Genomic DNA, 15,898 nt, shown 5'->3' on the forward strand with positions numbered 1-15,898 from the left:
GAGGTTAAATGCCTGCTCTTCGAAGATGACCTATGCCTGCTGTCACCCACAGCACATGACCTACAGCAGAGCCTGGACCTGCTAGAGCTGTACTGCCAGACCTGGGTCCTGGCAGTAAACCCCAGAAATACTAAAATAATGATTTTCCCAGAGAAGATCCAAATCTCAGAGAATTAGACCAAAGTTCTCAATTGGTAGAAAATATATAGAGTACTGCACACACTACAATTACCTAGGTTTAAAAACAAGCTCAACTGGACACCTAATGATGCAGTGAATGAGAGAAAGCACGCAGGGCGTTCTACACCATTAAAAAAACAAATTCATATTTAAATACCTATTTAAAATTTGGCTAAAACTAATTGAATGTGTCATTGAACCAATTGCACTTTATGGCAGCGAGGTGTGGGGTCCACTTGCAAAACATGATTTCACCAAATGGGACAAACACCCCATTGAAACTCTGCATGCAGAGTTCTGTAAGATTCTCCTACATGTCCAGAGGAAAACTACTAACAATGTATGCAGGGTAGAATTAGGCCAATATCCACAAATAATAAAAACTCAAAAAAGAGCAGCTGGTCGTGGTACTGAGTTCACAAACCTGTTCTACTAACACACTGAAGCCTCAGGACCAGAACATCCAATCAATCAGAATAAAACAAATTACAACACAGTCAAAACAAAACTACATTGCTTATTGGGAAACACAAGCACAAAACAAAATGCAGTGCTATCTGGCCCTAAATCAACAGTACACTGTGGCTAACTACGGTGTACTGTCGAGAGAGAGAGAGAGAGAGAGAGAGAGAGAGAGAGAGAGAGAGAGAGGGAGTGAGTGTGTGTGTGTGTGGGGGGGTAAATAACAGGGTGGGTGTGTGTGTATGAGGAAGGTTACTTACCGAGCACAGTCAGCTCAGCAATCTCACTCTCCCTCTCTCCCACCATGTTGGTCCCGACACACACATACTTCCCAGCATCGCTTTTTCTGGCATTGGTTATCATCAGCTTTCCTCCCCTGATCTGAGGAATGAGAGAAAAGAGAGAGATGAGAGGTTAGACCTTGAGAGGGGAGAGGAGACATACTGTAATCAACCAGAGACAGAGGGAACTGGGGTGTCAGAGGCGACACAAAACACCACTTCTAGCATTGCAAATCATTCTCTCAGTTTAAAAGCATTGTATTTCCTCACCCATGGAGTTATGAGTTTTTCCACAACCATGACCAACGGCATTCAGAGTTCAATAAAACTTCATCTGTCATGTTTGATGGGAGTATAAACTCACAAATTAGTCTTAGTGAGCCATGTATGTACCTGTGGTCCAAGTGATAGAACTACTGTACTAACTGCAGCCAGCGGTGTAAAGTACTTAAGTAAAAATACTTTAAAGTACTACTTAAGAAGTGGCTGTACTTTACTTTGCTATTTAGTTTTACTTTTACTTCACTACATTCCTAAATAAAATAATGTACTTTTTGCTCCATACATTTTCCCTGACACCCAAAAGTACTCTGATCTATCAGACTCACTACATACAGATGCTTTGTTTGTAAATGATGGCTGAGTGTTGGAGTGTGCCCCTGGCTATAAGTAGATAAATCAAAAACACAAAAATGGTGCCGTCTGGTTTGTTTAATATAAGAAATTGAAAATGATTCATCCTTTTACTATTGATACTTAAGTATATTTTAGCAATTAGATTTAGTTTTGATACTTAAGTATATTTAAAACCAAATGCTTTTATACTTTTACTCAAGGAGTAATTTACTGGGTGACTTTCACTTTTACTTGAGCCATTTTCTATTAAGGTTTCCTTACTTTTAATGAAGTATGACAAATGGCTACTTTTTCCACCACTGACTGCAGTACCTGTCCAGCCATTCTATGCTATTCTCATTCCACCTGTGGTTTGTATGGCTTTATCAGAATGTCTGTTCCTGCTCAGCGCTAGCCTGGCCGAAAATCACTTCCCCAAACCTACAAGGCCCCAGTTCCCTAAGGGAACACCTGAGGCAGGGTCGATTGGAAGCATTACTGCAGCTACAAATGACCTCCAGCACAACAATCTCCAGTACTGTAATAGTGGAGTGTTCCAGACAAGAAGAACAAAAGAATGTGCAAGCGCGCGCACACACACACACACACACACACACACACACACACACACACACACACACACACACACACACACACACACACACACACACACACACGCACACTCTCTCTCTAAAAGTTGTGTTTCGTGTCCAGGACCAGGTGAGCGTGATGGCTGTTATTTCCCAGGGCTTTGATTACAGGCCAGGGGGGTGCTTTGTTCTCGGGCACTGGGTGAGGCAGCCGGCCCCTCTCAGGTCCTTGTCAGGCCCCCAGCCCCTCTCTGACAGCCATGCCAGTCAGAGTAGCAGCACACAATAGAAGGGGGAACCACTGATCTGCCTGTTCCAAGGGGGCTTAAGGGTTTAAGGGTTACACACCTCAGCCCACAAGCCGGAAGACTCCGGACCCCCACCCCCAGGCCTGTAACAGATCCCTTCATTAGACTGAGGTGTGTGTGTAGGTGTGTAGGTGTTTAGGTGTGTGTGTGTGTGTGTGTGTGTGTGTGTGTGTGTGTGTGTGTGTGTGTGTGTGTGTGTGTACGTTGGGGGTGTGTGTACATAGGGAGGAGTTGAAGGGGGTAGTCCCACACAGCTTTGCGAAAGTGCCCCAAACCTGCTGCCTTTCACTGGCTGACTTCAGTCAAACACACTGCTACACATGTATTCAATTTATGACACACCATGTAACATCTCACTAAATCTAATTTACTGTGGTCAACACTCCATGTGTGCCTACGCTCTGCACTGTAGGTGATCTAAAAACAGGTATGACTGGCATGTGGAGAACAGAGCCTCACTTTTATTATGACACAGCAGCCTAATGAAGAGTGACACCTTGTTCATTAGCAAAACAATCCACATGACATCTGCTAGGTAGGGGAATGACAGGTTCTAAGAACAGGGGAATATAGAAAAAGAATGTCAGAAGGTTCTCAGTGGAACAACCCAACCCATCACATCGGTGTTATGTGGTCTAACAGTTCATCTGGGAGGAGTAGAGACAGGGAGAGGTCGTCTAAATGCCACAACCCTCCAATTGAACTAAGCCAGCCAGAGGAAAGACAAGGCTCCTCCAGGGACACCTCACCTCCACCCTACTTCCCCACCGGACACATTCCTCTGGGTTCTGAGGCATTCAGGGGCCCCTCACACCCTCACTGCTAGTTTAATATGAATCATTAAAACAGCCTTTAAATAGAAGACAAGGTGAAGTGAGAGGAAGGGTAATGAAAAGGGTCACACTGGCACTATAGAGACCCAGGGAGTGTGAACTGTCATTATGTTACTGTTTGTTTCAGGGACGGCTTAACAGCTAAAGCACTTGACCACTCACAAAGGCCCAAGATCAGGCCAGGTCAGACCACGCAGGGCAGGGAGAGGGAGGTGAACTGGAGGTCCCATAGGTCTTCGACATGAGGATCCACTTTAGGGCCAAAGCACTCAGGTTTCCCACCTCAGTGTGGAGGTGGCACTTCACCATTCTGCTCAGGCATATTTGAAGGACCCAGTCTGAATGGAGAGGCCTTCCTTTCTCTCTGCACCTCTCTGTGTCTCTGTGTCTATCATCTCCACAACACAGGTGGCTGCTGAAGGCAGCAACAATCTGACCATTATCCTCCATCACAAGATGGCTCTATCCCAACACCATCTTCTGTGTACCGTCATTTGGTAATGCTGATAGTGTGAAACCCCATTCAGCACATGTTGTGGTGGCATTCATGCTGCATTTCATTTTCCAGGCTGTTAATCACTCTCAACTACTAAACAAAGGAAGGAGAAGACAACACACAGCATGTCTGCAGTCTGTCTCAGCGCTGACTGATTCACTCCACACACCAACATCGGTTAAGTTCACCCTGAAACTGTTGAGCTGGGTGCCTTTTTGTTGAGTTCCATTATCAAGGCCCTCAACACCCTGAACAGACCTGTTGTGCACAGGAGTTACAAATGCCTCCATCTGCTCTCAGCGGAGCAGTGGTTTGACAAGAAAAAGACACTTGCTGTCGTCTGTCTATTGACTGGCGGCTGTGTCGTCACAGGAGGCAGGACTAACATAGATAGGAGAAGCCAGGGGGCAGGGCTAACATAGATAGGAGAAGCCAGGGGGCAGGGCTAACATAGATAGGAGAAGCCAGGGGGCAGGGCTAACATAGATAGGAGAAGCCAGGGGCAGGGCTAACATAGATAGGAGAAGCCAGGGGGCAGGGCTAACATAGATAGGAGAAGCCAGGGGGTAGGGCTAACATAGATAGGAGAAGCCAGGGGGCAGGGCTAATATAGATAGGAGAAGCCAGGGGGCAGGACTAACATAGATAGGAGAAGCCAGGGGGCAGGGCTAACATAGATAGGAGAAGCCAGGGGCAGGGCTAACATAGATAGGAGAAGCCAGGGGCAGGGCTAACATAGATAGGAGAAGCCAGGGGCAGGGCTAACATAGATAGGAGAAGCCAGGGGTAGGGCTAACATAGATAGGAGAAGCCAGGGGACAGGGCTAATATAGATAGGAGAAGCCAGGGGCAGGGCTAACATAGATAGGAGAAGCCAGGGGGCAGGGCTAACATAGATAGGAGAAGCCAGGGGCAGGGCTAACATAGATAGGAGAAGCCAGGGGGCAGGGCTAACATAGATAGGAGAAGCCAGGGGCAGGGCTAACATAGATAGGAGAAGCCAGGGGGCAGGGCTAACATAGATAGGAGAAGCCAGGGGGCAGGGCTAACATAGATAGGAGAAGCCAGGGGCAGGGCTAACATAGATAGGAGAAGCCAGGGGGCATGACTAACATTGATAGGAGAAGCCAGGGGCATGACTAACATAGTTAGGAGAAGCCAGGGGGCAGGGCTAACATAGATAGGAGAAGCCAGGGGCAGGGCTAACATAGATAGGAGAAGCCAGGGGTAGGGCTAACATAGATAGGAGAAGCCAGGGGGCAGGGCTAATATAGATAGGAGAAGCCAGGGGGCAGGACTAACATATATAGGAGAAGCCAGGGGGCAGGGCTAACATAGATAGGAGAAGCCAGGGGGCAGGGCTAACATAGATAGGAGAAGCCAGGGGGCAGGGCTAACATAGATAGGAGAAGCCAGGGGGCAGGGCTAACATAGATAGGAGAAGCCAGGGGGCAGGGCTAACATAGATAGGAGAAGCCAGGGGGCAGGGCTAACATAGATAGGAGGAGCCAGGGGGCAGGGCTAACATAGATAGTAGGAGCCATGGATGATAGGGTTAACATAGATAGGAGGAGCCAGGGATGGCAGGGCTAACATAGACAGGAGGAGACAGGGAAGACAGTGTTAACATAGACAGGAAGAGCCAGGGGGCATGGCTAACATACACAGGAGGAGCCAGGGGGCAGGGCTAACATAGATAGGAGGAGCCAGGGCCAGCTGCTCTTTTCTCTTCGTCTCTGAGAGTCTCTGACTCTCTGGTGTTTATTAGCCTCCCATTTTTCATGTCTCTCATTTTTAACTCACACTCATCCCAGCCCATCCCAGTCCAGCCCATCCCATCCCATACCATTCCATTCCATTCCATCCCATCCCAGACCATCCCAGTCCAGCCATTCCATCCCATCCCAGCCCAGTCCAGCCCATTCCATCCCATCCCAGTCCAGCCCATTCCATCCCATCCCAGTCCAGCCCATACCATCCCATCCCAACCCATACCATACCATCCCATCCCAACCCAGCCCATCCCAGTCCAGCCCATTCATTCCCATCCCATCCCAGCCCATCCCAGTCTTGCCTATCTCATCCAAGCCCATCCCAGTCCAGCCCATCGCCGCCCATCCCAGTCCATCCCAGCCTATCCCAGTCCAACCCATACCATACCATCCCAGCCCAACCCATCCCAGCCCATCCCAGTCCAACCCATTCCATCCCAGCCCATCCCAGCCCAGCCCATCCCAGTCCAGCCCATTCCATCCCATCCCAGCCTATCGCATCCCAGTCTAGCCCATAGGAGGAGCCAGGGATGATAGGGTTAACATAGATAGGAGGAGCCAGGGCTGTTAGGGCTAACATAGACAGGAGGAGACAGGGAAGACAGTGTTAACATAGACAGGAGGAGCCAGGGGGCATGGCTAACATAGACAGGAGGAGCCAGGGGGCAGGGCTAACATAGATAGGAGGAGCCAGGGCCAGCTGCTCTTTTCTCTTCGTCTCTGAGAGTCTCTGACTCTCTGGTGTTTATTAGCCTCCCATTTTTCATGTCTCTCATTTTTAACTCACACTCATCCCATCCCATCCCAGTCCAGCCCATTCCATCCCATCCCAGTCCAGCCCATACCATACCATCCCATCCCAACCCATACCATACCATCCCATCCCAACCCAGCCCATCCCAGTCCAGCCCATTCATTCCCATCCCATCCCATCCCAGCCCATCCCAGTCCATCCCAGCCCATCCCAGTCTTGCCTATCGCATCCCAGCCCAGCCCATCCCAGTCCAGCCCATCGCCGCCCATCCCAGTCCAGCCCATCCCAGCCTATCCCAGTCCAACCCATACCATACCATCCCAGCCCAACCCATCCCAGTCCAACCCATTCCATCCCAGCCCATCCCAGTCCAGCCCATTCCATCCCAGCCCATCCCAGCCTATCGCATCCCAGTCTAGCCCATAGGAGGAGCCAGGGATGATAGGGTTAACATAGATAGGAAGAGCCAGGGCTGTTAGGGCTAACATAGACAGGAGGAGACAGGGAAGACAGTGTTAACATAGACAGGAGGAGCCAGGGGGCATGGCTAACATAGACAGGAGGAGCCAGGGGGCAGGGCTAACATAGATAGGAGGAGCCAGGGCCAGCTGCTCTTTTCTCTTCGTCTCTGAGAGTCTCAGACTCTCTGGTGTTTATTAGCCTCCCACTTTTCATGTCTCTCATTTTTAACTCACACTCATCCCATCCCAGCCCATCCCAGTCCAGCCCATCCCATCCCATCCCATCCCAGTCCAGCCCGTTCCATCCCATCCCATCCCAGTCCAGCCCATTCCATCCCATCCCATCCCAGTCCAGCCCATCCCAGCCCATCCCAGCCCATTCCATCCCATCCCAGTCCAGCCCATTCCATCCCAGCCCATCCCATCCCAGCCCATCCCAGTCCAGCCCATTCCATCCCATCCCAGACCATCCCAGTCCAGCCATTCCATCCCAGCCCATCCCAATCCAGCCCATTCCACCCCATCCCATCCCAGTCTTGCCCATCTCATCCCAGCCCATCCCAGTCCAGCCCATTGCCGCCCATCCCAGTCCAGCCCATCCCAGCCTATCCCAGTCCAACCCATACCATCCCATCCCAGCCCATCCCAGTCCAGCCCAAGTGGGTGGGGTTATATCCTTCCTGTTTGGCCCTGTCCGGGGGTGTCCTCGGATGGGGCCACAGTGTCTCCTGACCCCTCCTGTCTCAGCCTCCAGTATTTATGCTGCATTAGTTTATGTGTCGGGGGGCTAGGGTCAGTTTGTTATATCTGGAGTACTTCTCCTGTCCTATTCGGTGTCCTGTGTGAATCTAAGTGTGCATTCTCTAATTCTCTCCTTCTCTCTTTCTTTCTCTCTCTCGGAGGACCTGAGCCCTAGGACCATGCCCCAGGACTACCTGACATGATGACTCCTTGCTGTCCCCAGTCCACCTGGCCATGCTGCTGCTCCAGTTTCAACTGGCCTGGGCCCTAGGACCATGTCCCAGGACTACCTGACATGATGACTCCTTGCTGTCCCCAGTCCACCTGGCCATGCTGCTGCTCCAGTTTCAACTGTTCTGCCTTACTATTATTCAACCATGCTGGTCATTTATGAACATTTGAACATCTTGGCCACGTTCTGTTATAATCTCCACCCGGCACAGCCAGAAGAGGACTGGCCACCCCACATATGCTCTCTCTAATTCTCTCTTTCTTTCTCTCTCTCTGAGGACCTGAGCCCTAGGACCGTGCCCCAGGACTACCTGACATGATGACTCCTTGCTGTCCCCAGTCCACCTGACTGTGCTGCTGCTCCAGTTTCAACTGTTCTGCCTTATTATTATTCGACCGTGCTGGTCAGTTATGAACATTTGAACATCTTGGCCATGTTCTGTAATCTCCACCCGGCACAGCCAGAAGAGGACTGGCCACCCCACATAGCCTGGTTCCTCTCTAGGTTTCTTCCTAGGTTTTGGCCTTTCTAGGGAGTTTTTCCTAGCCACCGTGCTTTTACACCTGCATTGTTTGCTGTTTGGGGTTTTAGGCTGGGTTTCTGTACAGCACTTTGAGATATCAGCTGATGTACGAAGGGCTATATAAATAAATTTGATTTGATTTGATTCATTCCCATCCCAGCCCATCCCATCCCAGTCCATCCCAGTCCAGCCCAGCCCATCCCATCCCAGTCCATTCCATCCCATCACATCCCATCCCAGTCCATCCCATCCCAGTCCAGCCCATTCCATCCCATCCCATCCCAGTGCAGCCCATTCCATCCCATCCCAGTCCATTCCATCCCAGCCCATCCAAGTCCAGTCCATTCCATTCCAACACATCCCAGCCCAGTCTTGCCCATCTCATCCCAGCCCAGCCCATCCCAGTCCAGCCAATCGCCGCCCATCCCAGTCCAGCCCATCCCAGCCTATCCCAGTCCAACCCATACCATCCCAGCCCAACCCATCCCAGCCCATCCCAGTCTAGCCCATTCCAGCCCAGCCCATCCCAGTCCAGCCCATCCCAGCCCATCCCACACACTGTGACGCAGTCCTCTTAAAATACAGCACCGCGCATTGCTCTGCTTTCGATTGGCATTCACATATCGGCCCATCCATTCTCCCATCTGTCAGCACAGTCCATTACACATGGATGGTCCTGGTGTATGTGTAGAGCTGTTTTTAGTCATTCTGTGAGTCCTCGTCCTACCCAGGCACTAAAGGAAGGAACACATCCCACACTGCACTGTTAAATCTCTCCCTAACCAGACAGGTGCTGTGCGTTGTAATTCCCTCCCAAGGCCCAGCTCTGCCGAATACCGGCTATGGACAGCAACAGTCACTGAGCCTGTGTTTACAGCAAATTCTGCTTTACACTAATATTTCACACATCACTGCAAAAAAATTGAAAACACAACACAGAGAGGATGTTGTTGTACAAACAGCTTATAAACAGCAGGGCTAGCAAAATGTGTTCTGTTTAAACAGAGTGAAACCTCATTATGGGAAAGGCCATATGTAGGTAGGGCAGTTATACACAGCTATGATCACTGGGCAGTTATACACCTGCATTGCTTTTACACCTGCATTGTTTGCTGTTTGGGGTTTTAGGCTGGGTTTCTGTACAGCACTTTGAGATATCAGCTGATGTACGAAGGGCTATATAAATAAATTTGATTTGATTTGATTTGATTTATACACAGCTATGATCACTGACAGTTATACACAGCTATGATCACTGGACAGTTATACACAGCTATGATCACTGGACAGTTATACACAGCTATGCTCACTGACAGCTATACACAGCTATGATCACTGGACAGTTATACACAGCTATGATCACTGACAGCTATACACAGCTATGATCACTGGACAGTTATACACAGCTATGATCACTGACAGTTATACACAGCTATGATCACTGGACAGCTATACACAGCTATGATCACTGACAGCTATACACAGCTATGATCACTGACAGCTATACACAGCTATGATCACTGGACAGTTATACACAGCTATGATCACTGACAGTTATACACAGCTATGATCACTGGACAGTTATACACAGCTATGATCAGTGGGCAGTTATACACAGCTATGATCACTGGGCAGTTATACACAGCTATGATCACTGGACAGTTATACACAGCTATGATCACTGGACAGTTATACACAGCTATGATCACTGGACAGTTATACACAACTATGATCACTGGACAGTTATACACAGCTATGATCACTGACAGTTATACACAGCTATGATCACTGGACAGTTATACACAGCTATGATCACTGACAGTTATACACAGCTATGATCACTGACAGTTATACACAGCTATGATCACTGACAGTTATACACAGCTATGATCACTGGACAGTTATACACAGCTATGATCACTGGGCAGTTATACACAGCTATGATCACTGGACAGTTATACACAACTATGATCACTGGACAGTTATACACAACTATGATCACTGGACAGTTATACACAGCTATGATCACTGACAGTTATACACAGCTATGATCACTGGGCAGTTATACACAGCTATGATCACTGGGCAGTTATACACAGCTATGATCACTGGACAGTTATACACAGCTATGATCACTGGACAGTTATACACAGCTATGATCACTGGACAGTTATACACAACTATGATCACTGGACAGTTATACACAGCTATGATCACTGACAGTTATACACAGCTATGATCACTGGACAGTTATACACAGCTATGATCACTGGACAGTTATACACAACTATGATCACTGGACAGTTATACACAGCTATGATCACTGGGCAGTTATACACAGCTATGATCACTGGGCAGTTATACACAGCTATGATCACTGGGCAGTTATACACAGCTATGATCACTGGACAGTTATACACAGCTATGATCACTGACAGCTATACACAGCTATGATCACTGGACAGTTATACACAGCTATGATCACTGGGCAGTTATACACAGCTATGATCACTGACAGTTATACACAGCTATGATCACTGACAGTTATACACAGCTATGATCACTGACAGTTATACACAGCTATGATCACTGACAGTTATACACAGCTATGATCACTGACAGTTATACACAACTATGATCACTGACAGTTATACACAGCTATGATCACTGACAGTTATACACAGCTATGATCACTGGACAGTTATATACAGCTATGATCACTGACAGTTATACACAGCTATGATCACTGACAGTTATACACAGCTATGATCACTGGACAGCTATACACAGCTATGATCACTGGACAGTTATACACAGCTATGATCACTGGACAGCTATACACAGCTATGATCACTGACAGCTATACACAGCTATGATCACTGACAGCTATACACAGCTATGATCACTGGACAGTTATACACAGCTATGATCACTGGGCAGTTATACACAGCTATGATCACTGGGCAGTTATACACAGCTATGATCACTTAACAGTTATACACAGCTATGATCACTGACAGTTATACACAGCTATGATCACTGAGCAGTAATACGCACCTGCTCCGCTCTGTCCTCAAACCACCTCTCCAGAGCCTCTGATTGATGAGGTTATTGTTTCCAGGTTGTTGAACAGTGTGTGTGTGTGTGTGTGTGTCAGCCTGAATGAGCCTGAGAGTGAGTGTGTAGCTGGGACAGGGTCAGGGGAGGGGCATTATGGGCCAGGTGTCTGTGAGTGAAGCAACCCTGATGACAGGAGAGAGCAGGCTTTGTTCTCAAACAGGGATTAATGACAGGTTCCAACAAAGTTACAGTGGTGCACAGACACACGAGCACACACACGCACGCACACAAACACACAAAACACACACAAACATGACATACAAGCGCACACACACACAAAACACACACGCACACAAACATGTTTTACGCACACAAACATGTTTTGCACACGCAACCACAGCCAATAAACTGGCTCCAAGGTTGATGTAGAGTCTGTGTGCTTATCAGTAACTGCTGGCTGAATTCAGAGAAAGATATGATTTGATTCAATTTCCACTAGATTATGCTCTTTCAATTATGCTGTGAAACTGCCAGGCGCTTCTTATTTAATCTTCCCCCAGTGCAACTAGCGAGTGTCTGAGGGGCAGGGGATGGGCTCTCACGCTGTTTATCAGTTAGAGCTGTGAATAAATAGACCAACACCCCCAGCCAGTGTTCAGCCATGTCAATAGTGCTGAACACATCCATGGCTGGGTGTTCTGGGCTGAGAATGAAGCTGTATAAGGTGCATGTAACAGAAACAACCCAGAGAAGAACACAGTGTCATGATAACGTACAGAGTAGGAAAATGCTTCTAATTACAGCTAATTCTCTTTAAGTAAACATAGTTGCAGCTTGCTGTTAACTGTCCTAATCAGACCATACTGAAACATTGGCCTTACTGATCTCTTCAGGGCCTGGCTAATCATCCTTACTGATCTCTTCCTTAGCCTGGCTAATCATCCTTACTGATCCCTTCAGGGTCTGGCTAATCATCCTTACTGATCTCTTCCTTAGCCTGGCTAATCATCCTTACTGATCCCTTCAGGGTCTGGCTAATCATCCTTACTGATCTCTTCAGGGCCTGGTTAATCATCCGTACTGATCCCTTCAGGGCCTGGTTAATCATCCGTACTGATCCCTTCAGGGCCTGGTTAATCATCCTTACTGATCCCTTCAGGGCCTGGTTAATCATCCTTACTGATCCCTTCAGGGCCTGGTTAATCATCCGTACTGATCCCTTCAGGGCCTGGTTAATCATCCGTACTGATCCCTTCAGGGCCTGGTTAATCATCCTTACTGATCCCTTCAGGGCCTGGTTAATCATCCTTACTGATCCCTTCAGGGCCTGGTTAATCATCCTTACTGATCCCTTCAGGGCCTGGTAAATCATCAGCCTACTGGCCAAATGTTCAATGTGATATTGTTGGCAGATGGTAGAAACTGAAGAGCTAGTTAAACATGAGTCAACATCTGATCATAACCAACACAGACCTATGCTTTAACTATCCTCTAATCTGTCCATCCCTATCAAACCAAGATGGCGTAGCAGTCGGACATGTATTTGTCTTGTCCCGTGTAAAAAAAAAGAAGGTTTTATTTCATCTTCATTTAACCAGCTAGGCTAGTTGAGAACAACTTCTCATTTACAACTGCGACCTGGCCAAGATAAAGCAAAGCAGTGCAACACAGACAACAACACATAGTTACACATGGGATAAAAAAACATGCAGTCAATAATACAAAATATGGGGATGAGGTAGTTGGGTGGGCTACTTAGAGATGGGCTATGTACAGGTGCAGTGATCTGTGAGCTGCTCTGACAGATGGTGCTTACAGCTAGTGAGGGAGATATGAGTCTCCAGCTTCAGTGATTTTTGCAGTTCGTTCCAGTCATTGGCAGCAGAGAACTGGAAGGAGAGGCTGCCGAAGGAGGAATTGGCTTTGGAGGTGACCAGTGAGATATACCTTCTGGAGCGTGTGCTATGGGTGGGTGATGCTATGGTGACCAGTGAGCTGAGATAAGGTGGGGCTTTGCCTAGCAAAGACTTATAGACGACCTGGAGCCAGTGGGTTTGGCGACGAATATGAAGCAAGGGCCAGCCAATAAGAGCATACAGGTCGCAGTGGTGGGTATTATATGGGGCTTTGGTGACAAAACGGATGGCATCCAGTTTGCTGAGTAGACTGTTGGAGGCTATTTTGTAAATTACATCACTGAAGTAAAGGATCGGTCGGATAGTCAGTTTTACGAGGGTATGTTTGGTAGCATGAGTGAAGGATGCTTTGTTGCGAAATAGGAAGCCGATTCTAGATTTAATTTGGATTGGAGATGCTTAATGTGAGTCTGGAAGGAGAGTTTACAGTCTAGCCAGACACCTATGTATTTGTAGTTGTCCACATATTCTAAGTCAGTGATGTCATTTACAAAATAGCCTCCAACACTCTACTCAGCTCACTGGTCACCATAGCAACGCTCACCCGTAGCACGTGCTCCAGGAGGTATATTTCACTGGTCATCCCCAAAGCCAACACCTCTTTGGCCGCCTTTCCTTACAGTTCTCTGCTGCCAATGACTGGAATGAATTACAAAAATAACTCAAGCTGGAGATATATATCTCCCTCACTAACTTTAAGCATCAGCTGTCAGAGCAGCTTACCAATCACTGTGCCTGTACACAGCCCATCTGTCAATAGCCCACCCAACTACCTCATCCCCATATTGTGATTTTAAGTTTTTGCTCTATTATTCCCCCAGTATCTCTACTTGCACATCATCATCTGCACATCTATCACTCCCGTGTTTTATTGTTAATATTTTGCCACTATGGCCTATTTTTTGAATACCGATTACATTTGCACACACTGTATATAGATTTTTCTATTGTGTTATTAATTGTACGTTTGTTTATCCCATGTGTAACTCTGTGATGTTGTTTTTGTCGCACTGCTTTGCTTTATCTTGGCCAGGTCGCAGTTGTGAATGAGAACTTGTTCTCACCTTGACTACCTGCTTAAATAAAGGTGAAATAAAAAATACAAATAAAGTGACTGAAGCTCCATCCACCCTACATATCAAACACACAATCACTTTCTCCAGCACATACTGTAACTACCTATAGGGAAAGTGCAGGTATATGGTGGAGGCAGTGGACCCACCAAGGTCAGCTCTCTACTGCTCTACTCAGCAGCAGCATGGGGGTGATTGATACTGCTGATCCCTTCACTACACTCTGAAATAAAACACACTAATTGGTGGCTGGCCTCGAATGCTGTATAAATCAGATATAGAGGTAACGTTCCCACTCCCTCTGTGCTGCAGAGACCAACTTTCCTCTTTTTCACAAACTTTTTAATTTCATCATAGTAGTGAGTGTTTGTTCTACTGGCTGCTGTTACTCAGCAGGATACTAATCAATGGTCTGCCTCTTGACTAATGAACCAAGACTAATTCTGGGTCTTTCACATTAAATGTTACAACAACTGCAGTTTGCTCATTTGGAGTTATACATCGCTATTGGTGAAACAACAGGGGCCAAATCAATCTATGTCAGGTTTAAACAAACATTGATATAGTATCAAATACTTTGATGAACAGAACTGCACAATCTCACTCACACATGCAAAACACACACATATACACGCATATAACCAGTTCCACTCACAGTGATTCGTTCATCTCTGTCATCAATGTTGGCACCGTCCTTCTTCCAGGATATGCTAGGTTCAGGATGCCCGCGAGGGGGCATACACTCTAGGACTGCAGGCTCGCCCGCTGCCACCATTATATCAGCAGGGTTCTGTCTGAAGTCATCACGTAGTACTGCAGAAAGAGAGGAAGAGAAAGGGTTAACGTGAGGTCGGCACTGGCAGAGATCAGCGTTAACACCAAAACCAGTCACTCCAGTTAGACAGGAACGTAGATATGAGATGCATTGTGTCATCTACAGACCACAACACTGATCTACAGCAACAACATAATGACAAGAGGAAACCGCCACAGTGTTACCATAGCCTATAATTGGGGACTGTCACCGATCCGTCACAACGTGGACAAGGCCGCAGTGACCACTTCTATCAGAGTAGACTATAAATAACCAGGGATTGTCATACCACGATTGGCTGGATCACTGGCCACAGCATGTGCGTCATACACCTACCCACAAGGCCTTGTTGACAATGTGCTCTATACCAAGGGTGATATTATGCATCCACACATCAGAACGGCTTTGACCAACCATCTCCCCTCTTTATCACATCACACTGTCTCTCTGTGTCAGCCTAAGGACAAGGGGTATAAGACATGCCTCCGAACACACACATCATCCCCTCCTCATCGCCCCTTCATCACATATCGCTTTCACTTCCTGTTTATACCTATAACCCTGACAGTGGCTTATGTATCGTGTAGTTGCATTACAACTCGTCAACAGGTATTCCCATTTTCTGTAATGTAAAAATATATCACTCCCATCGCTGGAATCAAACCCACTCTTATAAACAGTCAGAGACGCATTTTCCCAGATAAAAGGCCCATTAGTATGGGGGTATAGAAGCCGTCTGTCTAATAGATAAGGACAACAGGGCCGAACTAATGTGACAGAGGGAAAT

At 47.4% G+C, this 15,898-nt stretch overlaps 1 protein-coding gene across 1 annotated transcript in view; it reads right to left on the reverse strand.

The window, feature by feature from the left end:
• LOC115137737 (roundabout homolog 1-like) overlaps positions 1–15,898 on the reverse strand; it is a 416,524-nt gene that overhangs the window by 114,132 nt on the left and 286,494 nt on the right. Inside the window, exons 3-4 of the mRNA XM_065024289.1 lie at positions 14,953–15,110; positions 903–1,023 (exon numbers count right to left, since the gene is read on the reverse strand). Of these exons, the coding sequence (XP_064880361.1) occupies positions 903–1,023; positions 14,953–15,110 (279 nt within the window). The remainder of the gene's footprint in view (positions 1–902; positions 1,024–14,952; positions 15,111–15,898) is intronic.

This window comes from Oncorhynchus nerka, linkage group LG11 (genome assembly GCF_034236695.1).
Source record: "Oncorhynchus nerka isolate Pitt River linkage group LG11, Oner_Uvic_2.0, whole genome shotgun sequence".
Lineage (NCBI taxonomy): Eukaryota > Metazoa > Chordata > Actinopteri > Salmoniformes > Salmonidae > Oncorhynchus > Oncorhynchus nerka.